Source organism: Geotrypetes seraphini, chromosome 9, assembly GCF_902459505.1.
Source record: "Geotrypetes seraphini chromosome 9, aGeoSer1.1, whole genome shotgun sequence".
Taxonomy (NCBI): Eukaryota; Metazoa; Chordata; class Amphibia; order Gymnophiona; family Dermophiidae; genus Geotrypetes; species Geotrypetes seraphini.
This window is the reverse complement of record NC_047092.1, coordinates 190,189,752-190,216,493: the sequence shown is the minus strand read 5'-3', so window position 1 is coordinate 190,216,493 and position 26,742 is coordinate 190,189,752. Positions and strand designations below refer to the sequence as shown.

General features: G+C 42.8%; 1 protein-coding gene across 1 annotated transcript in view; it reads left to right on the top strand.

The window, feature by feature from the left end:
• EPHB3 (EPH receptor B3) overlaps window positions 1–26,742 on the top strand; it is a 123,317-nt gene that overhangs the window by 21,613 nt on the left and 74,962 nt on the right. Inside the window, exons 2-3 of the mRNA XM_033958035.1 lie at window positions 10,466–10,530; window positions 19,736–20,408. Coding sequence (XP_033813926.1) covers window positions 10,466–10,530; window positions 19,736–20,408 — 738 coding nt within the window. The remainder of the gene's footprint in view (window positions 1–10,465; window positions 10,531–19,735; window positions 20,409–26,742) is intronic.

The following is a 26,742-nucleotide window of genomic DNA, read 5'->3' as shown; positions in this document are numbered from 1 at the left end:
TGGAAGGAGACGTACATAGATGGATCAGAAACTGGTTGGCGGGCAGGAAACAGAGGGTAGGAGTAAAGGGCCACTACTCGGACTGGAGGAGGGTCACGAGTGGTGTCCCGCAGGGCTCGGTGCTCGGGCCACTGCTATTTAATATATTCATAAATGATCTAGAAACGAAGGGACGAAGTGTGAGATAATAAAATTTGCGGACGACACCAAACTATTTAGTGGAGCTCGGACTAAAGAGGACTGCGAAGAATTGCAAAGGGACTTGAATAAACTAGGGGAATGGGCGACGAGATGGCAGATGAAGTTCAACGTTGAGAAATGTAAAGTATTACATGTGGTAAGCAGAAACCCGAGGTACAACTATACGATGGGAGGGATGTTATTGAATGAGAGTACCCAAGAAAGGGACTTGGGGGTAATGGTGGACATGACAATGAAGCCGATGGCACAGTGCGCAGTGGCCGCTAAGAGAGCGAATAGAATGCTAGGTATAATCAAGAAGGGTATTACTTCCAGAACGAAAGAAGTTATCCTGCCGTTGTATCGGGCGATGGTGCGTCTGCATCTGGAGTACTGCGTCCAATATTGGTCGCCGTATCTTAAGAAGGACATGGCGTTACTCGAGAGGGTTCAGATGAGAGCGACACATCTGATAAAAGAGATGGAAAACCTTTCATATGCTGAGAGATTGGAGAAACTGGGTCTCTTTTCCCTGGAGAAGAGGAGACTTAGAGGGGATATGATAGAGACTTACAAGATCATGAAGGGCATAGAGAGAGTAGAGAGGGACAGATTCTTCAAACTTTCGAATAATAAAAGAACAAGAGGGCATTCGGAAAAGTTGAAAAGGGACAGATTCAAAATGAATGCTGGAAGTTCTTCTTTACCCAGCGTGTGGTGTACACCTGGAATGCGCTTCCAGAGGGCATAAAAGGGCAGAGTATGGTAGTGAGGTTCAAGAAAGGATTGGACAATTTCCTGCTGGAAAAGGGAATAGAGGGGTACAGATAGAGTATTACTGCACAGGTCCTGGACCTGCTGGGCCGCCGCGTGAGCAGACTTCTGGGCACGATGGACCTCAGGTCTGACACAGCGGAGGCATTGCTTATGTTCTTATGGATGTTGTGATTTAGACCATGTAAAACATGGTCTAAGTCACAAAAACCCACCTAAAGTCACCAGATAAGCACTGCAAACACATAAAACAGATCCCCATACACTACCCCAGTGATCACAACCCCCCCCCCAATAAAAATTTTAATCACAACTTTAAAATTCAGCCTCCAGACCATCATCGCCTGGCATAGGAAAGCCTAGTCGTCCAGCACAGAGGCGGCTTAAGTCATCTTGGGGGTGGGTTAGGGACTCATGGAGAGGAGGACCCATGCCCATAAGCCCCTATAATCACTGCATTGATACTTAAACATGTGCACTGCCCTAAACACCCCTAAAACCCTTTTTTACTGGCATATAGGTGGCTCCTGCAGCCATAAGGGCTATTGGGGTGGTAGATAAGTGGGTCTAGGTGATTCTGGAGGTGGTTTGGGGGGCTCATCATGACCTATAATGGAGCTGTAGGGAGGGGAAGACATGGCACCCTTTTTGTGAAGTTCACAGCAATGCCCTGTAAGGTACCCCACTATTTAGGTGCCATGTCTGGGTGTGCAGTCCATCACTTTGCAGACTCCTTCCACGTCCAACAGGGCTTGTTCTAGGCGTTTTGGACTTAGACGGCAATGTGGTATAAAGATAGACGATTTAGTGGCTTGAACGATCAGATCGGCAGGACATATAATTAGACGATTTTCGAAACGAAAAAAAAAGTTGGACGTATCTTTCGAAAATGTGTCTTAAGCTGTTTTTTACTTTGGACGATTTGCGAAATGGATGTAAACAGACTTAGATGTCCCTTTCAATTATGCCCCTCCACGTATTCAATACACGAACTGTCTTTTTTCAAAGCTTTTACAAATTGTTTCATCAGACCTAGCTTTATATATAGTGATGGCAGTACAAGAGGACTGGAGAAGGGCGGATGTGGTCCCTCTCCGCAAAAGTGGCGACTTCCCTTCTTTGAAACAGAAAGTTATGTCATTCCTGTTTCAGAGGAGACGGGAAGCTGCCACACGCAGTGCTAGACACCCCTCCCAACCCAGTTCAGTTTGCTCTAACACTACAGTCTGTTTCGAAGAAGGGAAGCCGCCACATGCAGTTAGAGCCCTGCATCCTGGATTTAGTTTGCTTACAGGTGAGAGGGCAGCGAGGGAGTGAGAGGGAGGGAATCTGACCTTACTAGGCAATTGGAGGGGGGAGAGAAATGCTGATGCACCCAATGGAGGGGGAGGGAGGATAGAAGAGAAGGAGAGCAGAAAGATGCCACGGCATGGGGGTAGAGAAGGGAAGCTAAGGAGACAGATGCCAGACCAGAGGGAAAGGAAGGAGAGGTGATGCCAGAGCATAAAGGGGGAGGGAGAGAGAAAAGAAAAGGAGAGAGATGTCAAGTCATGGGGTTGAATGAGAAGGAAGGAAAGGAGAAGAGAAGAGAGAGATGCCAGAGCAATGGGGAAGGTGAGGAGACAGATACCAGACCTGGGAGGAGGAGGAAAGGAGGAAGGAGACAGATACCAGATCTGAGGGAGGAAAGGAGGAGAGAGAGAGAGAGAGAGAAAGATGCTAAAATCTGCTGAGATGGAAGGGAAGAAGACAGATGCCACACCATGGGGGGAGCGGAGAGATGGAAGGGAGAGGCAAATAGTTTCTGGAAGAGGCATAGAAAGAAAGCAGATGCCAGGTACAAGCAGAATAGAAATCACTAATGTAATGTAATGTAATATGGAAGAGGCAGAGAGAGGGCATACAGTGGATGGAATAAAGAGAATGATAAGAAGATGAGGAAAGCAGAAACCAGACAACAAAGGTAAAAAAAAATTATATTTTATTTATTTATTTATTTTTGCTTTAGGATAAAGTATTATTGTGGCTGTGTTGATAATTGTTTATTAATAGAAAATGGAAATAAGGTGAACCTGTTTATTGGACTAATTTTAATACATTTTTTACTAATTCAGAGACCATAACTCCTTTCCTCAGGTCAGGACGGGATATTGTAATAGCCACAGTTGATGGAGAATGCACTTAAGCTTTTAGTGCGATGGTATATCACACCAGCTTTGCTGAGCAAAATGTATACTTCATATACAGATAAGTGTTGGAGAGGGTACATTTTTCCATATGTGGTGGGGATGTACTAGGATTAAAGGTTATTGGAATCAGGTTTTTATATATGTGGGTCACCTTCTCCAGTGTCGGATGAGGGCAGAAACTGTATTATTGGGGCTGATACCAGGTGGGGGCGGTGGCTGACCTCAAGATAAGCTGGCCCATCTGGCTTTCGCGTCGGCCCGGTTGGTACTTGCATTTCATTGGAAGAGCCCTACGGTGCCCACTTTAATGATAATGAAGGAAAAATTGAGATGAGTCTGTGAGAAGTATAGACTCTCTGCTTTATTGACCTGGCGTTGGCAACACTTTGAGGGTATTTGGGGTAGGTTTCTAGAGGGAGAGGAAAGGGATACGAATGATGGTAGTGGGGGGAATAATGCACTGAGGGCGCTTTGGACCCTGTTTTTGTGTCGTATATCTTCCATATTTACAGGGCTGGAAGCTCTGTCTCTTCCAGGGGGGAGGGGGGATGGAAGGGGAGAAGGGGTAGTTCTGTCGGATTTGACTTGTGGGTTTCTGGAATAGGCTAAACACTGTTCTACAGCTGTTTGTATTACTAGGGAGAGTATGTTGTATGCACTGTTTTATTGTATTCGAACATGTTCTAAATAAAGAATTACAAAAAATAAATTTCTTATTTCATAGATAATTTGATTAACCCATTTGTTTCAGGATATATTTTACTCTTATTTTGATATCAAGTTCTTTGATTACAAAATGTGATATATTTTATGATATTTATATTAGTGGAAGTGTCACCTAAAGAATGACTCAGGGGCAAAGTTTGTCCCCGTCCCTGCCTCCGTGAACTCTTAATAGATATATAAATTATGGTTTTGTGTACCAACTCCACAGCCCTGCATCCTCCACCTTAAGGCACTGATTACTGCCTTGAGTAAATTTCTTCAAAAAGACGGTAAATAAATCCTAATATAAAAATAATAAATGTATGATTTGGGTTGGCAGAACATATGTGGTCACAGGGAGAGAGTGGAGAAGTCTGTTTGCTGCTTTTGGCTTACAAATTCCTGGACCTAGCAGTGATTTTCCATCTCTCATTTAGTGGCAGTGAATCTGCAGCTCAGGCAGGAAGCTTGCCAGAAACCTCGGGGTGGGGGATGTTAAAGCTGCCAGTTTTGTTGAATAAAACAACTCCTTTGCAATGTGGATTTAATCCTCTTCACAAAAGCTTCAGCCCACTCAGCAAAAAGATAGCCTCATGCATGTTTTTCCCTCAGTAAATAGAGCCTTTTCTGTCTCCTCCTGAAAAGGCAGCACTGCAATGGGATCCTGACCCCAAAATGTAGGTCTTGCTATCCACTGAGCCAGAGAGGCTGTAGTCTACATCTGCCTGCAGCCACCTGAGGCTCTAATAGTTATTTACTGGCCAGTTGGATTAGGTTAGTCCAGTTAAAATGTATCACTTTGGTTTTGTTTTTACAGTTTATTTCTATATAACCACACCACTTCTCTCCCAAATTAAAAATTAAACAAAATTTAGAAAACTCTTAACTAGCAGAATTATTAATTACTGTCCAAGAAAAAAGCAAGAGTTCATCTTTCTTGCACAAGCTTTTATCTCTTCCTTTGTAAACATGCTTTAGTGTAGCTGGTTTTAAGAAAAGTTTGGACAAGTTCCTGGAGGAAAAGTCCATAGTCTGTTATTGAGAAAGACAAGGGGGAAGCCACTGCTTGCCCTGGATCGGTAGCATGGAATGTTGCTACTCTTTGGGATTCTAGAATCTTGTTACTCTTTGGGATTCCGGAATCTTGTTATTCCTTGGGATTCTGTATGGAATGTTGCTACTCCTTGGGTTTTGGCCAGGTACTAGGGACCTGAATTGGCCACCATGAGAACGGGCTACTGGGCTTGATGGACCATTGGTTTGACCCAGTAAGGCTATTCTTATGTTCTTATCCATTTTTCTGAAGGCTGCATTAGAGTTTTTAAAAAAGGAACAAAGATTGTATTTTGGTGTTGAATTTTCAGCACATGAAAACCCGCATAGATCAAAGAAACTTTCATAACACAAGTTACCCATGTGCCTTTTTAGTTTTAAAAATTGTATGTACATTTATTTTAAATTAGGCATGTTGCTGATCTTCTCTCCACACAGGAACCTTTTGAAATTGCAAGGTACACAAGTACATGTAAACCTCCTTTTTTTATTTAAGCAGGTTTCTGTGTGCTGTGAATATCTTTAAATAACTTGATTTTAAGAGACAAGATGGCGAAGCTGTGAAGATTGCTCCTGCCGGAGTTACATGTTTCTTTAACGTTTGCTCCTTGGAGTAAAGATTGTGATGCCGAAAAGAAGAGGTCGAGCGGCAGCTTCAGTCTGACAGCCTGAACCTACCTTGATGTGGCAGGAGGTTCTCACAAGCTTTTTGTCATCTGAGCTGAATTTGAAGGAAACATCAGCCTTGGGAAGTGAGATTTCCCTTAGCCCTGTAGGACCAGTATCTCCTTTGCAGCCGTAGCAGTGCAAGAGGACATAGCATGCCTAGCATAACTATCGGGCTTGCCAACCCCCAAGAATCAGTGGCTGGGACACCTACACCAAAGAAGGCTGAAGAAACTTCTGCAGAAAGAGGAGAAAGCCCTCCTTATTCAGCCTCTTGTTAAACCTGCAGAGATTATGTTAGAATCAATTTGGACTGCATTGGATTCACTTCACAAGGTATGTGTGGGAAGTTTTCCCCTGGTCCATACACAAATATTAAAAATAACAAAATTAGAGGAAGACCTTAAAACTCAAGAGGAAAAAGTCAATCAATTGGATCAGCAGGTACAAAACTTACAATCTTCTCAGAACTTCATAACTCAGGATAGAATGACATTATCAAGGAAAATTGAGAATTTTGAGAACTATACTCGACAATTAAACTTAAGTCTCTTAAATTTCCTAAAGTTCTTACTATGTCTCCCAAAGACTTATTTTATAAGTTTTTGAAGGAGGTATCAGCTAAAAAGTCTTTTACCTCTACCTTTCCATCTGGTGCTGATTCTTCAAGCCCTTTGAATCTCACTAATATTTTGGAAATTTGTATTGTGTACGACGTTACTGGTGACATTTATTTTCCAGCAGGTCAAGGAAGCACTTCTGTGGGGTTTTTTTTAGGCTGAAAGAGGTGTCTTTTTTTGGACAGTAGGATTTCAATGTTCCAAGATGTCTCAAAATGGACACAGACCAGGAGAAAAAGATTCCTGGAGATGAAATAATATGGGGCTAAATTTCAGTTAAAATATCCCTGCAAATATATGATTTTTCTTGATCAGAATTCCTAAATTTTTTATGAGCCCTCTCAGTTACAATTTTTCCTTGAAGGCAAGGGACTAGCAACGTCTACTACCAATTGATTCTTATGGTCCTTCTAAATATAGGAAGATGAATCACTTCTATAATTTGCGATTAGTGATATATTTTAGATAATCACTCCTGATTATTGTGAATTGTCTCTAGCCATATGAGGACTGTTAATGAGCCTAGGTATTAATTATTTTCTTTATAAGGCTTGGATGTGTAAGAAATATTTTATTTCATTGTGACTAGACTCTGTTTTCTGTATATTGAATTTAAGTTGATATATATATATATACATATAAATGATAAATAAATAAAAATAACTTGATTCTAAAATTCAGATTTTCTAACAGCTGGTTTTATACTGCAAGCCTGATATACACCCTAAAGTGTATATCAGGCTTGCAGTGCATGTTAAATATTCCCCATGGCACAGGGACACGAAAACCTAGGAGTCAACTTTTCAGAATGATCGAGGGTGAAAAAGCCAATGGAAATTATACGTAGGATGACTGACTATGGTATAAATGTGTCTGTATTGAGAACCATCTCAGAAAAAGCTAACTCTGTATTGTAACACCTTACAGAAGCTCATGTAAACCACTCTGAATTGATTCCCCAGTCATTAGTAGTGGTATAGAAGCTTTCAATAAACTATCCCATCTTTGGACATGGTCATAGACTTCATTAGTTTTGGGGTGCTCAAGCGCCCATAGAGCTGGCTACTGTGTACCAAAACAGAAACTACATAGAGCAGCCCTTTGCGCTTACAAGCTGTCAGTTGCTCAAAATTGCCTTCCTAGGTGTCTGAAAGTTTCTGTTTATATTCCTTAGTTCTCTCCTCTTGAAACTCTGTATTGTGGCATGCTGCAGAGTGCACTGGTGTACTATGCAATGATTGCAGATGGTGCGAGTACAGCTCTGCAGTGAAAACATGAGATTATTCTTTGCAAACACTAATCCAGTGTGTTCAAGCCCAGGGCACAGCTACATTCCATATGGTAGAGAAAGCCTTTAGCAGAGACTGGGAGGGGAAGAGGAGGAGTTGCTGTGTCTAATGTATGTTTTATACAAAGGCTTGCTTTCTGCTTCTTAAAGCTAAGGCTCATTGTGATATCTACAGCATACATGAGCTCAGAAAGTAGCTCCTGCATGTTCCAGGGCGCAGTTGGTGTATTGATGCAAAATGATGAAAGCAAATCCCATATATCGGACTGGATTTGAGCAATGGTTGCTGGTAACATTTTTCTGTGCCACACTGATTGGGAAATAATGAGTTGGTATGTTGAAAAGTGGAAAGTTATCTGAGATGGAGAAAATTGAAGGCGAGCCGTAACCTAGTCAACTTCTTTACTGGAAAAACAGGAAATGATAGTAACTGTGCTCCATTCCCCTCCCTCCAGAAACAAACCACCCAGGAATGTGACACAGATCTGGTCACAGCCTCTAAAGCACAAGGGATAGACTGTCTTTTGGAGGCTACAGGACAGATGGAAAGAAGCAATTGCTGAAAAAGTAACTAGCAGCAGAGAAACAAAATAGAAGATAATTATTGAAATGGAGGAGGTTAGTGCAGTGGGGAACTGGGTTCAATTACCATTGCAGCTCCTGGTGATTCTGGGCAAGTCACTTAGGACTAGACCCAATTGTTCCCCGACCTGGTTCACTAACCTTCCTCCTGATCCGATAAGCGCATGCAAATGAGGGAAATGGCATGCAAATTTTGGAAGGCAGTGATTCACTAAACAATTTCCCCAATACCGATTGGGCTTGCCGATCAGAAAAGAAGCGACTGCTGAAGACCAGTCGCTTCTATCCCGGCCAACTCTCCTGCCCTTTAAAACCATGGGCTCGCAATGCTTTTAGCAGAATATATAAAAAAAGAATTTTTCCTTTTTTATATATTCTGCAAAACAAATTGCAAGCCCATGGTTTTAAACCGACAGTGCCCTCCCCTCTCCGAACCAAAAAAAACTGCCCCCTTCCCACACTGATGCCTACCGCTGTCGCCGCTGCCCACCCACCACCTCCCCGCCTTCGAAGGAATATGACAGGAGGATGCCAACTTCCTCCTGCCATCGCAAACTCGGCTGGGCCCACCCCCCTCCCCGTACCTTTAAAAACGTTGGGAGTAGGAGGGGTGCCCAATCCCTCCTGTTCCTTAGGCATCCAGTGATCTTTGGGAGCAGGAGGAAGCGCAAAGTCCTACTGCTGCTCTGCCGGTCATGACGCAATACCGGCCTTAGGCCGTGATGCACAGGGTGGGGCCTCAGGCTCTTCCCTTGGGAAGGGCCTGGGCGCCTCAGCCAATCAGGGACTTCCTTAGGGAGGAGTCTAAGGAAGTCCCTGATTGGCCATTGGCAATTATATTTTTCTTTTTTTAGCTTTAAGGTAGTTGGCCAATAATCTTCCCACTTTATTCAAGTTTCCGTAATACAGAGCTTGCTGAGAAAACAAATCTTTCCTAGCCAACTGTGAGGAAATCTCATTATATTTATATTTAGCTTTCAACAGGGCCTGCAAAGTGCAGCCCCATTTTAAACCAGTGGGCTCGCACTGCAGGGAAGGTGGCAGAGAGCAGGAGATTCGGGCAGCAGAGATCAGTCTGGGCCTTCAGAATTGTATACAATATTCTAAATGAGGTCTCACCAAAGTCTTATACAGGAGCATCAATACCTCCTTTTTCCTACTGGCCATACCTCTCCCTATGCAGTTGTTTGGAATAGCCTGCTTCTTTCTGTCTTGGGACATGGAAGGGAGGAGGAGGGTTGCATTGGGACAGGAAGGGAGAAGCAGGGTCACGTTGGAACACAGAAGGAAGGGAGGGAGCACAAACTTCGGACAAAGGATGGAAAGAAAGAAGAAAAGAGGGAGAGAGCATGAACTTGGGCCACAGAATGGAGGGAGGGGAGCATGAACGGGACATATGATGGAAGAATGGAGGGAGTGAGGGAAAGAGATGCTGAAGTGGGGGAGGGAATAGAAAGGGAGAGTTGCTGGACATGGGTGTCTGAGTGAGAGGGAAAGAGATGGTGCACATGGGGAAATGAAGAAAGAGGTGAATTGTTGGGCATAGGGAGGGAGAGAGATGATGCGAGGTACAGATGCACGGGGAAGAGAGAGATGAGAGGGAGAAATGTTGGATGTGGTGGTGGAGAGGGAACAGATGAAGAACATAAGTAAGTGTAAATCTCCTATCTTTTCTTTCTATTTAAACTACAGTATTTTATTTTGAGGACGGTTTCTTTAATGTCTAATGTTCTTTAATGTTTTTATAGACTGTGTACTCTACAGGATCCGAATTACAAACAAATTCAACAGTTTAAAAAATGGAACCCGTTCTTAACCTGGGAACTGCCTGTATACTTACCCAGGGATATGTCTTCAACTCCTCTCAGAAGAATAGTAACTGATTCCTAAATAAAGAACAAATAATAGCTTTGCCATAACCTGAAAGAAAAAACAAAAAGTCTCCCGTGTAGTTTCTCATTTTATCCAATCACATATGATATAGCCGGAATGTGGTGCAGAAGAACTTGAAAACACAACCTACTTAAAATGTACTTAGAGGTTCTTTTTACTGAGTTGTTCTAACAGATTTAATCCATGCTAAGGATTAGCTCACAGTAAAAGCCATTTTTACCTATGGGCTTCTTAGCATTGAGGGCTAAACCCACGCTACACTTCTAGAACTAACACCAGCTCAATGCTGGCGTTAAGGTCTAATGTGCGTGGCCCTTATTGCTTAAAATGTGGCTTAACTACTAGACAACTGCCAACTATTTTTCAGTAGTTAACTGTGTAAATTAACTACTGCCCAGAACTGGACTTGATGTTGAAAGAAACTGTTCTGGAAATGAGGTTATAGTTTGGAGGAAAGCATTGGTTGATCTTTTAGTAGTTTATTGGAAAACTGATGTCGTTTATTATTTCCCTAGAAACACTGATGGACTCCAAGTGGACGACATCTGAATTGTCCTGGACAGCTCATCCAGAGACAGGGGTAAGTTTCTCAACCTTCAGAACTTTGGCTTTTGGCTTTGGAATTAGACAGGAGAGAAATTGAGAATATTTAGAAAACGTAAGCACTGGCGACTTTGTTGAAGGAAAAAGTATTTGCACCTGCTTTTCCTACCCTGGCCCAACATCGCTCTGAGAATACCTTCCCAAAACGGGGGCTAAAATTACATGCTTGCTTTTATCCACTTATAGTGAGGAGCTTTTGGAAAAATACCGTCTGGAATCTGTCTCGTACCTTGATTCATAAGTCATGATGATCCAAATTACAGATTGTTATGTTTTATACCTGTCAGTATTTTCTGTGCTATGGTATGATGCCAGTAGGCACACACAAGGACAGCGTTTGTGCCAAAAAAGAGCAAAGGAAAAATGAAGGGAGGCCTACTACTGGAAAGGGGGAGCAGGAAAGAGGTGATGATAGACAGGGGGGGAGGTAAAACAAAGGGAGAAGGGCTGCTGCTGGATAAGGGAGCAGTGAAGGGGTAGTGGTGGACACAGGGGAGGTAAAAGGAATGGAGAATAGACAGAGGGAGCAGGCAAGGGGTGGTGGGGAAGAGCCAAAGTAAAAAAGAAAGACAGAAATACAGAAAGCGGCTAAGGAGAGAGAAAAAGAAATAAAGACAGACACACACACATATTCTAGCACCCGTTAATGTAACGGGCTATAAGACTAGTTTTATATAAAACAAACGAAGAAGGACCAACAGAGTCTGCAGTGAGAAATACAAAAGCAAAACAAGGAAAACTGCAGACACACATACAATGATGCAGGCTAAATTTATTATATCAAATAGTTAAATGCGGTTAACAGTACCACCTTAAAACAAACCAAGGGACCAGAAACGGTCTGTGTTTCAGTTAACATAAGAACTGTGAGAAAACTGTGAATAGTTTTCTCACATAAAAAATGTGAGAAAACTGTGAATAGTTTTCTCACATAAAAAATGTGAGAAAACTGAGAATAGTTCAAAATACGGCCATCCGTCTAATATTCGGACTAAAGAAGAGCGATCATGTTAGTCCATTCTACAAACTTCTTCATTGGTTACCAATTGAAGCACGAATTCTATTCAAATTCTCCTGCCTCTGCTATAAACTAATCTGGGGACTGGCCCCCAGCTACCTACTACCTCACTTCGAATTCCACTCCTCTATTAGGCCTACCAGAAACCGTAACCTCTTTACCTACCCAAATATCATAGGCTGTAGATATCGCACCTTCTTTGATAGAACATTCAAATTCCAAGCAGGTAGACTGCAAACTTGGACAGGCTACTTCACTGATGCCGCCAGAGAATCATATAGTATCATTAGGAAAGAACTAAAAACCACCTTGTTTAAGAAATTTATAACCTAACCTGACTTCTCCCCTCAAATCGGAGCCTCCTCCCATCCCAAGGAGTCCGTCTACCCTCTTCTGCCAAAATTTCTATCTTTAATTGTTACCAGTTTTTCCCACTGGTGCCCGTCCTTCGTTCAAATGTACCAAGTTAACAACTTACTTCTCATCAACATCTTATGTTATCTTTTTCACCTTCGCAGTCTTGTAACTCAAAGCGCAATCTCCTTTCTCTTCTCCTACTTATGCTCTGAATATCATCAACTGTATAATGCTACTCATTGTGAAACCGTGTAATAAACAGACCCTGTAACTCTCCTGTTACTATCACTAGATGTTCAATGCTATACTCTGTAATTCGCTGTCTGTACAGTTTCTCTTCATTGTAAACCGCCTAGAAGTCGCAAGATTGTTGGCGGTATATAAGAATAAAGTTATTATTATTATAACATAAGAATTGCCACTGCTGAGTCAGACCAGTGGTCCATCATGCCCAGCAGTCCGCTCACGAGGCGGCCCTCTGGTCTAAGACCAGCACCCTAACTGAGGCTAGCCCTACCAGTGCACGTTCTTGTTCAGCAGAAACTTGTCTAACTTTGTCTTGAATCCCTGGAGGGTGTTTTCCCCTATGACAGACTCCGGAAGAGCATTCCAGTTTTCCACCACTCTCTGGGTGAAGAAGAACTTCCTTACGTTTGTACAGAATCTATCCCCTTTCAACTTTAGAGAGTGCCCTCTTGTTCTCCCTACCTTGGAGAGGGTGAACAACCTGTCCTTATCTACTAAGTCTATCCCCTTCATCAGGGGTCCTAATAAACCAAAATAGGAATAATTCAGAATGTACATGATCATGACAAAAAATGTATATATAACATATCAGTGACGGTGTGGTTAATTACATAACCACATAAGGATGGTGTAAAAAATTAAGCTTAAGAGCAAACATCCAAAACAAAAATAAGCAGATAGATGAAAAGACCAAGAAAATGAGTAACCAAAAATGTGACATAAGGCAGAATCAACCAAAGGTGAGAGCAGTGTAAGATTTATGACGACAAAATAAACATGCAAGATATAAATCGAGAACAGATACCAGAAAGGACGAAAAGTAAAACAATGAGACCTACCCAGGTTGGTAAGGGATCAATTAGAACCGCAAATAAAAAAGCTGTAAAAATAAGGCTAAATTAATAATGCTGTACCACTAATAAAGGATAAAGATATCATTAGAAAGATATACATAATGGCCCGGTACAGCGGCATGACAACCTTCTCCGATCTGTTCGTGATCCCCTTCTTAATAATTCCTAGCATTCTGTTCGCCCTTTTCATCGCTGCCTGTCACCCACACGGCCTCCGCTGGGTAGCGCAATTGCGGGAAAGGGTGATTAAGCCGATTTCTGCATGCCACTCAAAAGGGAGAATGGCTCTTTAGGGTGAGCAGGTTAAAACTGCCCTGGCTAGCTTTTGCAAGCTAGGCTTAAAACTGTTGGAACCACGCCCAGGCCTAGCTGAGGTGGCAGCTGACTTTGTCTCTCTCTGGATCCCTCGGTGGTCATGGAGGAGATTTTCTTCCTCCTTATTAAAAGGGTGTTGCCTCAGCTGAAATGGCGGATAGACAACTCTAGGTGGTTTATACTGTCTTTTACTTTGATTCTGCTTTTATCGGTGGCCTGGAAGCACAGTTTCTTGTCTCACCTGTGTGTCAGGGCTGACTAACGGGTCGGACAGCTTCATTGACTTGTCTACATGTACTCCCAAGTCTCTTTCCTGGGGGGTCTCTCTGATTACTGCACCGGGGCAGGCTGAGGTTAGCTTTGACAGCAACACCAGCAGTGGGCCAGTGTGGTTGATGCCCGATGGACTTCTATGGACTGTATCCATATGCAGCAAGACGGATCAGGAGCAAAAATGCAAAACATTTAGCACCATTTTAAGTATTCTTTAAATATTGTTTTTAATATATTTTTATATACTTTTAACATTGTTCCTGTTGAGTTGTGGTCTGTATTTTTATTTTTTTTTAATATTTGGAAATGTGTTTCTGAGGAAGGCATTTAGGTGGCAAAACATTGGCCATGTTGAGCCAGATGTTTCCAGCCAATAAACAATAAAGATTCCAGCTGATACATCTCTACTTTTGTTTGTTTCATTTTTTATTTCATAGAGGTTTGTTTTCCAGTTCTACATCGCTCCTCTATCTTAGATCACATTCATGTCACCCAAGTACAGGTCTTGCCTATCTCAGTGGGAGGGGAAGATATCTTATAGGGGAATTTTAGTCACGCTGAATGGACCATGAAGGTCTTTTTTGCTGTCATTTACTATGTTACTATTTTAGGAGCTTGCATTTCCCATCACCATAAATGATACTCCAATTATTTCTGTGAATGCTATTAAAATTCTGGGAGTAATAATAGATAGTAAACTGACCTACCATCCACAAATCAGCGCAGTAGTAAAGAATTGTTTCATTAGACTTAGGATATTAAATGTCTTGCGAACATTCTGGACCCCCAATCTCTCAACATTTTAATTCACTCTCTCATTAGATCCAAACTTGACTACTGTAATTCATTATATGAGGGTATTTGCCAAAAAGATAGAAACATAGAAAAAAGCAGCAGAAAAGGGCTATAGCCCACCAAGTCTGCCCATTCCAAGTATCCCCTCCCCTGAATTTACTCCCTTAAAGATCCCACGTGAGTATCCCATTTTATCTTAAAATCCATCACGCTGCTGGCCTTTATCACCTGGAGTGGGAGTCTGTTCCAATGATCCACTACTCTTTCGGTGAAGAAGTACTTCCTGGAGTCGCCATGAAACTTCCCTCCCCTGATTTTCAGCGGATGCCCTCTGGTGGTCGAGGGTCCCATGAGCCAGAAGATATCATCTTCTGACTCGATGCGTCCCGTGATGTACTTATATGTTTCAATCATATCTCCCCGTTCTCTTCTTTCCTCAAGTGAGTACAGCCGCAATTTTTTAAATCTTTCTTCATACGTGAGATCCTTGAGCCCCAAGACCATCCTGGTGGCCGTTCGCTGAACCGACTCGATCCTCAGCACGTCCTTTCGGTAGTGTGGTCTCCAAAACTGAACACAGTACTCCAAGTGAGGCCTCACCATGGCTCTGTACAACGGCATCATGACTTCAGGTCTCCTGCTGACGAAACCTCTGCGGATACACCCCATCATTTGTCTTGCCCTGGAGGAAGCCTTCTCCACTTGATTGGCAACCTTCATGTCCTCACTAATGATCACCCCTAGGTCGCGTTCCGCCGTGGTCCTAACCAAGGTCTCACCATTTAGTACATAAGTTCTACGCGGGTTTCTCTTACCCAGGTGCATTATCTTGCATTTTTTAGCATTGAAGCCTAGCTGCCAAGTAGTTGACCATTGTTCCAGCAACAGTAGGTCGTGTGTCATATTATCAGGTAATAAGCTTTTGCCTACTATGTTGCAAAGTTTGGCGTCGTCGGCAAACAGTGATACCCTTCCTCTAAGTCCTTGCGTCATATCTCTTATGAATAAGTTAAATAGAATCGGGCCCAGGACCGAGCCCTGCGGCACTCCACTGATCACGTCCGATGCTTCGGATGGGGTACCGTTCACCACCACCTTCTGAAGTCTACCGCTCAGCCAATCCCCAACCCATGTAGTTAGAGTGTCTCCTAATCTTATCGATTTCAGCTTGTTCAGTAATCTTCGATGAGGGACGCTATCAAATGCTTCACTGAAGTCCAAATATACCACGTCCAGTGACTCTCCGGCGTCCAGTTGTCTAGTAACCCAGTCAAAAAAGCTAATCAGATTAGATTGGCAGGATCTACCCTGGGTGAATCCGTGTTGGTGTGGATCACGCAGTTTTTCTTCGTCTAGGATTGTGTCAAGATTCTGTTTGATCAGTGTTTCCATGAGTTTACACACTATAGACGTGAGACTCACTGGTCTGTAGTTTGCTGTCTCTGTCCTGCAGCCCTTTTTGTGGAGTGGGATTACGTTGGCGGTTTTCCAGTCCAAGGGGACCCTTCCTGTGCTTAGGGAAAGATTGAAAAGAACAGATAATGGTTCTGCCAGGACTTCCCTTAACTCCCTGAACATTCTGGGGTGTAGGTTATCCGGTCCCATGGCTTTGTTTACTTTGAGTCTTGATAGTTCTTCATAGACGCTACTGGGTGTAAATTTGAAATCTTGAAACGGGTCTTTCTGGTTATCTCCCGTCTGCAGCTGTGGACCAGCTCCCGGCGCTTCGCGGGTGAACACTGAATAGAAGTATTTGTTTAGTAGTTCTGCCTTCTCAGAATCTGATTCCGCAAAGTTACCGTCCGATTTCTTCAGGCGTACTATCCCATCTTTGTTTCTTTTCCTGTCACTAATATAGCTGAATAAAGATTTATCCCCTTTCTTAATTTTCCGTGCTAGCTCTTCCTCCATTCGGAGTTTGGCTTCTCTGACTGCTGTTTTGACAGCTTTAGATCTGTCTAGATAGTCCTCTTTCGCCCCCTCTCTGCCTAAATGTTTGTAGGTGATAAATGCATCTTTTTTCTGTTTAACTAGGTCTGAAATTTCTTTACTGAACCATTGGGGTCTTTTGTTTCTCCTGCGTTTACTTACTGTCTTTATGTATCGGTCTGTTGCTTCGTGTAGGATGGACTTCAGAGACGACCACATATCCTCCACATTGTCAGATATTGCTTGTTTATGTAGCTCCTGATGGACAAAATCTCCCATGCGGTTGAAGTCTGTGCCTCTAAAGTTGAGAACCCTTGTTGCTGTGTTTGTCTTAGGGAAACCTTTCTTGAGGTTGAGCCATACCATATTATGGTCGCTGGAGGCCAGTGTGTCTCCTACTGAGACTTCCGTGACGCTATCTCCGTTGGTGAGAACTAGGTCTAGTAATGCCTGGTCCCTGGTGGGCTCCAATACCAATTGCTTGAGACGTGCACCCTTTATGGAAGTTAATATTCTTTTGCTGCTACCCGTAGTCGCGGAGAGTGTGTTCCAATCTGCATCTGGCATGTTGAAGTCTCCTAGCATTACTGTGTCCCCGCGCAGTGTGATGTTCTCTATGTCCTCGATTAATTCCATGTCTTTGTCCTCCTGTTGCCTGGGAGGTCTATATATCACCCCAAGGTATAGGCATTTTTCATTCCCTCTGGCCAGGTTCACCCAGAGGGATTCCCCGGTGTATCTAACATCTGTGATTCTGGTGGTTTTGATGCTTTCCTTAGTGTATAGCGCTACTCCTCCTCCCAATTTACCCTCTCGGTCGCAACAAAGTAGGTTGTACCCTGGTATAACCATATCCCACCCATGCGATTCTGTGAACCAGGTTTCGGATATCGCTATCACGTCAAGATCGGCGTTTGTTATCTCAGTCTCTAATGCTAGAATTTTATTGCCCAAGCTGTGTGCATTAACATACATAGCCCTCCATATCTGTGAAGAGATTCCTTTACGAGCTAGTGTGGCTCCTAAATTATCAGTGATATTTCTCCCTGAATTATTGTGGATATCATTGGTACTTACCTTAGACTTGGTAGTGTGAGTGCGACTTGCCTCCTCAGGGTGGTTTCTTACTGCTCTGGGATATAAGTATTTACCCTCCCCCCAACTTACCTAGTTTAAAGCCCTATGGAGTAGGCGGGCCAATCGATGTCCAAATACGTTTCTACCTCTTCTGGTTAGGTGGAGTCCGTCTGGTCCTTGTAGTCCCTGGAGCGTCTCGCCGTGGTTTAGGAATCCAAAGTTCATTTCTATGCACCATTCTCGGAACCATTCGTTAGTCCGTTGAATACGCTCTTCTCTAGCTCTGCCTTTGTTTCTTACTGGAAGAATTGATGAAAAGACCACCTGTGCTCCTATCTGCTTCAACTTCTTTCCCAGCGCTCCAAAATCTCTGGGGATGTTCTCTGTGGCATTCCTAGCAGTGTCGTTTGTGCCTACATGGATGAGAAACATGGGAAAATGATCATTAGGTTTTAAAATTTTGTCTAGGCTAGTGGTAATATCCTGGCTCCTGGCTCCAGGGAGACAGCAGACCTCTCTTGACTGCAAATTAGGCCTGCAAATTGGTCCCTCGGTGCCCCTTAGCATGGAGTCACCAATGACTACCACTCTTCGTTCCTTCCGAGGGGGCCTACAACTGATACAAAATACTGCAATAATAATTATCACAAACAGGAAGAAATTTGACCATGTCACTCCCCTGCTAAAAAGTATGCACTGGCTACTAATCCCACACCAAATTATATACAAAATAGCTATTCTGTCCTCCAAATCCCAAAATACTAAAGAACCGGCCTTCATTCACAAGCTTCTTATTCCACATGAACCTTCAAGAGTCCTAAGATCTTCCTCTCAACATCTTCTTCATACACCGTCCTTGAAAATCATTAGCATGCGTCGGGCCAATTCATTCGCAATTATGGCCCCTACAGTATGGAATTCCTTGCCACTTCATATCAGGGCTGAACAAAACTTAAATAAATTTAAGGGAAATCTAAAATGCTACCTCTTCCAAGATGCATATGATTGCTGAATAGACTTGCCCCTCTTTTACTAAGCTGCGCTAGCGTTTTTAGTGCATGCAGAATTTTAGCGCACGCTAATCCCGCGCTATGCGGCTAGAACTAACACCAACTCAATGGTGGCGTTAGCGTCTACCGCGCACGGCAATGTAGCACGTGCTAAAATCGCTAGCACAGCTTAGTAAAAGGAGTCCTTGGTGACTGCCAGGGTTGTTTAATAATCTTTATTCCCTAGCTTCTCTATTGTTTTTTACCCTTCATGTTTCCTTTGCTTTTAAAATTGTAGTTCTCCCCACCTTCCTATTGTTTTTATGTTTGTCAAGTATTGTTTATTGTTTAATCAGTACTTATCTATTTAATGTTTCCTCCCTTTTTTTAATACAAATTATAAAACACTTAGAATTCATGATTAGCGTTTTATCAAAATTTTAATAAACTTGAAATTTGATCTGTGGATGGATGAGGGAGAGAATCAGTGGTTGCTGAATGTTGGGAAAATCCAATGTTTACGTTAAGTCAGTAGCCAATTGAATCTGGAGATACCAAAGGAGTTTGTGCTATCAGTTTGGAACTAGAATCCAGGATAGGCAATCAATCAAATTTTAAATAAAATTTGGAAACTTGGAACTGTGTAAAAAGTTTGGTTGTTGCACTGGATTCCAGCTTGAGTATGGAAGAGTAAATGGGGCAAATGATACGTTCATCCTTTTACCAGTTCCATTTGTTGAGCAGACTGAAACAAATGTTAAACATAAGAATATCCATCCTGGGTCAGACCAATGGTCTACGAGAGCCCAAACAGTGGCCAATCTAGGTCACAAGTACCTGCAAGAACCTAGCAATATCTGGGGAAGCAGTGGAAGGTACATTATGCTGACACAAAGGCAGTGGCCCCTTCTATTGCAGGTCCACTCTTGTGGAATCACCTGCCCGGATATCTTCGTTTATTAAGAACTAAGTTTTAACTTTCTTGTTTTCTCTGGCATACCCTCTGGTATGATGTACGGTGAGGATAGCTTTTTCAGCATGTTCTTTTTACTTGTTTTGATATAGGTTGTTATGTATGTTTATAAACTTTATTGTGGATGTTTTACTGTAATCCACCTAATTTGGGGGCAAAATATAAATTAATAAAATGAATGAATGAGTTTCGGAAACATTTCTATATCCACCCCTAGAATCTGACTTTTTATTTGTATTCTTCAATCTGGCTGTCTCAGTGATCTGGCCTTTAGCTGTGTTTGCCTGTCTCCAGTGCACAACATTTTAGGTGTGTCTCTCTTCATCAGGTAAATGTTGCTTCTCTTCTTTTTGCAGTGGGAAGAAGTTAGTGGCTATGATGAAGCTACAAATCCAATTCGCACATACCAGGTCTGCAATGTGCAAGAAATGAACCAGAACAACTGGCTGCGCACCAGATTTATTGATCGTCAAGGTGCACTGCGTGCCTATGTGGAGCTGAAATTCACTGTCCGTGACTGTAACAGTATCCCTAACATACCTGGCTCCTGCAAGGAGACCTTTATCCTTTTCTATTATGAGTCGGACACAGACTCGGCTTCTGCTTCCAGTCCCTTCTGGATGGAAAATCCTTACGTTAAAGTTGATACTATTGCACCTGATGAGAGCTTTTCGAAACTTGAGTCTGGACGAATCAACACCAAAGTGCGCAGCTTTGGACCACTCTCCAAGCGTGGGTTTTACCTGGCATTCCAGGATCTAGGAGCTTGCATGTCCATTATCTCTGTCCGTGTATTCTATAAAAAGTGTTCAGATACCATAGCTGGCTTTGCCATGTTCCCAGAAACACTGACAGGAGCTGAACCTACATCTGTGGTCATTGCTCCAGGAACCTGCATTCCCAATGCTGTGGAAGAGCACGTGCCTTTGAAGCTTTACTGTAATGGAGATGGAGAATGGATGGTGCCTGTTGGAGCTTGTACCTGTGCAGCTGGTTATAAGCCTGCCATGAAAGACACTGAATGCCAAGGTAAATATAAGTGATTGTTCAGGATGCCCTGTGTCGAGGTAGGTAACAAACTGATTATAAGGAAAAAGCCAAGTCGGGTCTCATTTTGTCTCTTTGCATATATAGATTCATACTGAGAAATGCACAAAACTTACCGATGGTCTAACGATCGTCTAGTGATCAATTGGATCAGATTCCCTGACCCGATGCACAAAACTGCTGTCCCAAGTGTTTTCCCCTTGATCGCCCATTTTTCAATCCGATCCGATCCATGCAAATTACTAAAACCCCATGCAAAATAGCCAAGTGATTGATGCACTAACATTGCTTGGCTGTTTAGCATCGGGTTTTACCGATCATAAAACCCGATTGCTCTAGACCTATCAGTAACTGTTACCGACTGGTCTGCCTTTTTTATTTTTTAAATGGCACAGATATTTTGTGATATGGAAATATCTGTTCCATAAAAAAAAAATACCGACTGACTTTTGTGCATCTAGGCCATAGTTCTGCATTCCTTAGAGAATTGGATCTCAAGTTTGTAGAACATACAATGAAAAGAAGACACACCAAAATATTTTTTGTCATATCTTCCACAGAACTCAGCCGATTCTTATGAAATTAGTGTGTTTTACCATGAATGACATTGATGTAAAATGTTGTACATAGTTCCAACTGCACCACAACACTATCTTGTGAAAATGAATTGTTGCTATGGGATTCACGCAGAAGCAGACAATAGTTTGTAAACAGTCTCTGTATCAAAATGGCTTTCACTGCAGAAGACCGAATTCTGATAAAGAACTTGGTCCCACTAAAAGGTTACAGCAGTGGATAATTGTTAAAAGAGTTCCCACAGGAGGGTTGGAACAAAAACAGCCTTGATATGCTGCTATGTAAGATCTGAGTAACAAGCATTGTGGATCAAAAGCCAGGCAGCGGATGACCGCGCTCGATTCACACACAAGAGCACATTGATGTTACATAGAAACATAGAAGATGACGGCAGAAAAGGGCTACAGCCCATCAAGTCTGCCCACTCTGCTTACCCACCCCCTGTCTATGCCCTAATGACCCAATTTCCTTATCTTGACCCTCGTAGGGATCCCACATGGGTATCCCATTTATTCTTAAAGTCTGGCATGCTGTCTGCCTCGATCACCTGCACTGGAAGCTTGTTCCAATGATCAACCACTCTCTCTGTGAAGAAATACTTTCTGGTGTCGCCATGAAATTTTCCGCCCCTGAGTTTGAGCGGGTGCCCTCTTGTGGCCGAGGGTCCCTTGAGAAAGAAAATATCATCTTCCACTTCGACACGTCCCGTGAGGTACTTAAATGTTTAGATCATGTCTCCCCTCTTCCTACGTTCCTCAAGAGTGTAGAGCTGCAATTTGTTCAGTCTCTCTTCGTACGAGAGACCCTTGAGCCCCAAGATCATCCTGGTGGCCGTCCGTTGAACCGATTCAATTCTGCGCACATCTTTACTGTAATGTGGCCTCCAGAATTGCACACAGTACTCCAGATGAGGTCTCACCATGGCCCTGTACAACAGCATTATGACTTCAGGCTTTCGGCTGACGAAACTTCTATTGATACAACCCAATATCTGCCTTGCCTTAGATGAAGCCTTCTCCACTTGATTGGCAGTTTTCATGTCTGCACTGATGATTACTCCTAAATCTCGTTCTGCTGAAGTCCTAGTTAAAGTTTCTCCGTTCAAGAAGTACGTCCTGCATGGATTTCCGCTTCCGAGGTGCATGACCTTACATTTCTTAGCATTGAAGCCTAGTTGCCAGGTTGAGGACCAACTTTCCAATGTAAGCAGGTCCTGCGCCATATAATTCTGTAAACTGCATTCACTTACTATATTACATATGTTGTACGCTCAGTCTGTACTGAGCTAGGAGGAAGTGCTGCAAATACACCAAACAACTCACCAAATAGCAAGAGAAGCAGGAATAAGCCAGTCAACTGTGGTTAGGATAACTCAAAACAATCTGAGTTGTCTTAAAAAGCATCATGCCCAAGAGTTAACGTTGTACAACAAAGACACACCTAAAACTGTGCAGGCAGCTTTTTGAATGATCGCCTGTATGTGCCTTCAATAACACTGAAGCATGAGGTTAATGCCAAATGCCTACTATGGTCCAGCCAGTCATAGTCTTGGTCGCAATCTCAGAACTTGGATTCACAGATCTGTTCTTCATTGATCCTGGTGCATACTACCGGGACGTCCTCTTGACGCAGAAGCTGTTGCCAATGATCCGTCATATGTCAGAAGAGTATTTTATCTTCCAACAGGACAATGCCCCAGCACATCGGGCAAAGGACACCATAGAACTGCTACATCTGAAGATCCCAGACTTCATTGGTCCAGACCTCTGGCCTGCGAATTCACCAGACCTAAACCCAGTTGACTACTGGATCTGGGGGCTGATACTGGAAAACATCTACCAGACAGTGATATCTGATGTCGAAGACCTTAAACTGTGCCTCATCTCTGGGCTGAGCTGAAGCAGAGCGTCATTGACAAGTCCATAGATCAGTGACGGCCAAGGCTGAGGGCGTGCCTTCATGCAAAGGAAGTGCACTTTGAATATCTGTTTAATTGAAAAATGACTTTTTGACTTTACATTTTTCTGCAAAATATGCCATAAAACTTTTTGATGTGTTTTTATTCAGGTCACAATTCATTTTCACTAGGTAGTGTTGTGGTGTGGCGGGAAATATTTACAACATTTTAAATCAGGATATAATGTACTAAATTTCTTAAGAATCAGCCGAGTTTTGTGGAAGATACGACAAAAAACATTTTGGTGTGTTGCTTTTTTTTTTTTTTCAATTTCACAGTGTAGACTGAATCCATGTCTAATGATTAAAAAGCCTCTGATAACTCGTACAAATGTATAGTGCATACATTTGGGTAAAAATCATCTTTTTTTTCTCTATTCTTTAAAGGATATACATGCTTAAACTGCAGCAGTATGACAGCATCGTGCCTCTAGGAGCATGGTGTTAAGATTCAGGTAGCACTTAAAGCCCTAAACAACAGGGATGTAACATTTTCAGACTTTTTAGTAAACAATCCAGGAACGTAAGACTTTTGAAATCAAAATGATAAAATATTTTGACATTCACAAAACAGGACTAATATGGACTTTGGCTTCCGATTACATTACAGGCCATGAATTTTTATGAAAAAGGCCTAGATTCACTAAGCACACTGATCTTACCCGATCAGTGAGCGATCCGAGGCAGGCCGACTGATTCACCAACCATCTTCATGCAAATGGGGACAATCAGAGGCACGCCCCTCACCGACGACACGGATCACTGGAGAGCGATCCCAACGCATGTGCAGACCATCTACTTTGCATGCGTTTGCTGTCCATTTTTGTTTTGTTTTTTTACTCGCCCCGACTCTCCTGCTCTCTGCTGCCCTTCCCTGCAGTGCAAGCTCATGATTTTAACCCACGGGCTCGCACTGCAGGGAAGGGCGACAAGCAGGAGCAGAGAACTTTTTTCAGCAGGAGAATCGCGGCAGAGAACAGGGAGGGAGCAAAGAACTTTTTTAGCAGGGAGCAGAACTATCGGCAGAGCAGGATCACGGCAGAGAGCAGGGAGCTAAATGGAGCAGGGCAGAGAGCAGGGCTGGTGGAAGTTGGCTGGGATGTCATGGCAGCATGGAGCAGGAGAGTCGGCAGGGACGTGTGCGACTAGTCCTCAGCAGTCACTTGTTTTGGGATTGGCCAGCCCAGTCGGTGTTCCTCTTTTTTTTTTTTAGTGAATCGCTGCCTGCTACATTTGCATGCATGGATCGGATCGGGTGCAGGAGGAAGGTTAGTGAATTGTGTCAGGGTCGCAAAGTGATCGGTGTCCGTAGTGAATCTAGCCCTTTGTCTCCTCAGTCACCTTCCCATGTCTCTTACCCACCCTACCCCTTTTGTCTTACACCTCATCAAACCCCCTTCCTCCTGTGAGACTGTCACTCAGATACTTTGATGTTTCACTTACATATACTGACAGTTGTCAATGTTTGCCTATTTCTGATGTGAGGAAGAAGGGTCCTCTTCGAAAGCTAATCAAACAATGCACTAAGTTAGTCTGATAAAGGTATTTTACCTTTATTCCTTTGGTTTTATTTCTTTTAATTTTATCTATTATCTCTTTTCACTCAAGTAAATTGCATAGAAGGAGCATTCATGAAACTCAAACGTTAGTGGACATTGAGCAATCTTTTTTGCAATAGGATCATTAATCCTGGTGGCTATGGGGATCTAGTGAGATCTAGAAAGGGACCTCAATATCTGTATATGCATTGCTCTTTCAAGAAGACAGGAAGGTCTGAAAAGGCCTCTTGGTGAAAGTGGTGGAAGCCATCACTCTGGGACAGATATGGAGGTCAAATGGTAGCTAATGGATTTTGAGGGGCAAACTATAAGACTTTAGGGAGAGGGAATTGGTGTTGAGTTGCATTTGGGACAAAATATTCACATCTACCCAAAGTGGATAAATGTCAGCTGAGCACACTAGACAGTACAATGTGATCATTAATCCTGGTGGCTGTGGGGATCTAGTGAGATCTAGAAAGGGACCTCAATATCTGTATATGCATTGCTCTTTCAAGAAGACAGGAAGGTCTGAAAAGGCCTCTTGGTGAAAGTGGTGGAAGCCATCACTCTGGGACAGATATGGAGGTCAAATGGTAGCTAATGGATTTTGAGGGGCAAACTATAAGACTTTAGGGAGAGGGAATTGGTGTTGAGTTGCATTTGGGACAAAATATTCACATCTACCCAAAGTGGATAAATGTCAGCTGAGCACACTAGACAGTACAATGTGATCATTAATCCTGGTGGCTGTGGGGATCTAGTGAGATCTAGAAAGGGACCTCAATATCTGTATATGCATTGCTCTTTCAAGAAGACAGGAAGGCCTGAAAAGGCCTCTTGGTGAAAGTGGTGGAAGCCATCACTCTGGGACAGATATGGAGGTCAAATGGTAGCTAATGGATTTTGAGGGGCAAACTATAAGACTTTAGGGAGAGGGAATTGGTGTTGAGTTGCATTTGGGACAAAATATTCACATCTACCCAAAGTGGATAAATGTCAGCTGAGCACACTAGACAGTACAATGTGATCATTAATCCTGGTGGCTGTGGGGATCTAGTGAGATCTAGAAAGGGACCTCAATATCTGTATATGCATTGCTCTTTCAAGAAGACAGGAAGGTCTGAAAAGGCCTCTTGGTGAAAGTGGTGGAAGCCATCACTCTGGGACAGATATGGAGGTCAAATGGTAGCTAATGGATTTTGAGGGGCAAACTATAAGACTTTAGGGAGAGGGAATTGGTGTTGAGTTGCATTTGGGACAAAATATTCACATCTACCCAAAGTGGATAAATGTCAGCTGAGCACACTAGACAGTACAATGTGATCATTAATCCTGGTGGCTGTGGGGATCTAGTGAGATCTAGAAAGGGACCTCAATATCTGTATATGCATTGCTCTTTCAAGAAGACAGGAAGGTCTGAAAAGGCCTCTTGGTGAAAGTGGTGGAAGCCATCACTCTGGGACAGATATGGAGGTCAAATGGTAGCTAATGGATTTTGAGGGGCAAACTATAAGACTTTAGGGAGAGGGAATTGGTGTTGAGTTGCATTTGGGACAAAATATTCACATCTACCCAAAGTGGATAAATGTCAGCTGAGCACACTAGACAGTACAATGTGATCATTAATCCTGGTGGCTGTGGGGATCTAGTGAGATCTAGAAAGGGACCTCAATATCTGTATATGCATTGCTCTTTCAAGAAGACAGGAAGGTCTGAAAAGGCCTCTTGGTGAAAGTGGTGGAAGCCATCACTCTGGGACAGATATGGAGGTCAAATGGTAGCTAATGGATTTTGAGGGGCAAACTATAAGACTTTAGGGAGAGGGAATTGGTGTTGAGTTGCATTTGGGACAAAATATTCACATCTACCCAAAGTGGATAAATGTCAGCTGAGCTCACTAGACAGTACAATGTGATCATTATCTGTTGTACTTATATTTTGCTCCAAGGGAGAAGAGGGAGGATAATGGATGGCATAGTTGAGCAGACTAGATGGGGTATGTGGTCCCTTATCCGCCTTCATTTTTCTGTGTTTCAGTTCAGCATTAAGATCTGTCCCTCACTTTATCACATCTTTTCCAGAATGTTCCTAAAAAGGGACAAAGGAGATGTGGGTTGTCATAATTAACGTATCTTGGCTTGTCAACATTGTTTCTACTACTACTACTACTATTAATTATTTCTATAGCGCTACCAGACGCACACAGCGCTGTACAGAGTCACAAAGAATAAGGAAACAGTCCC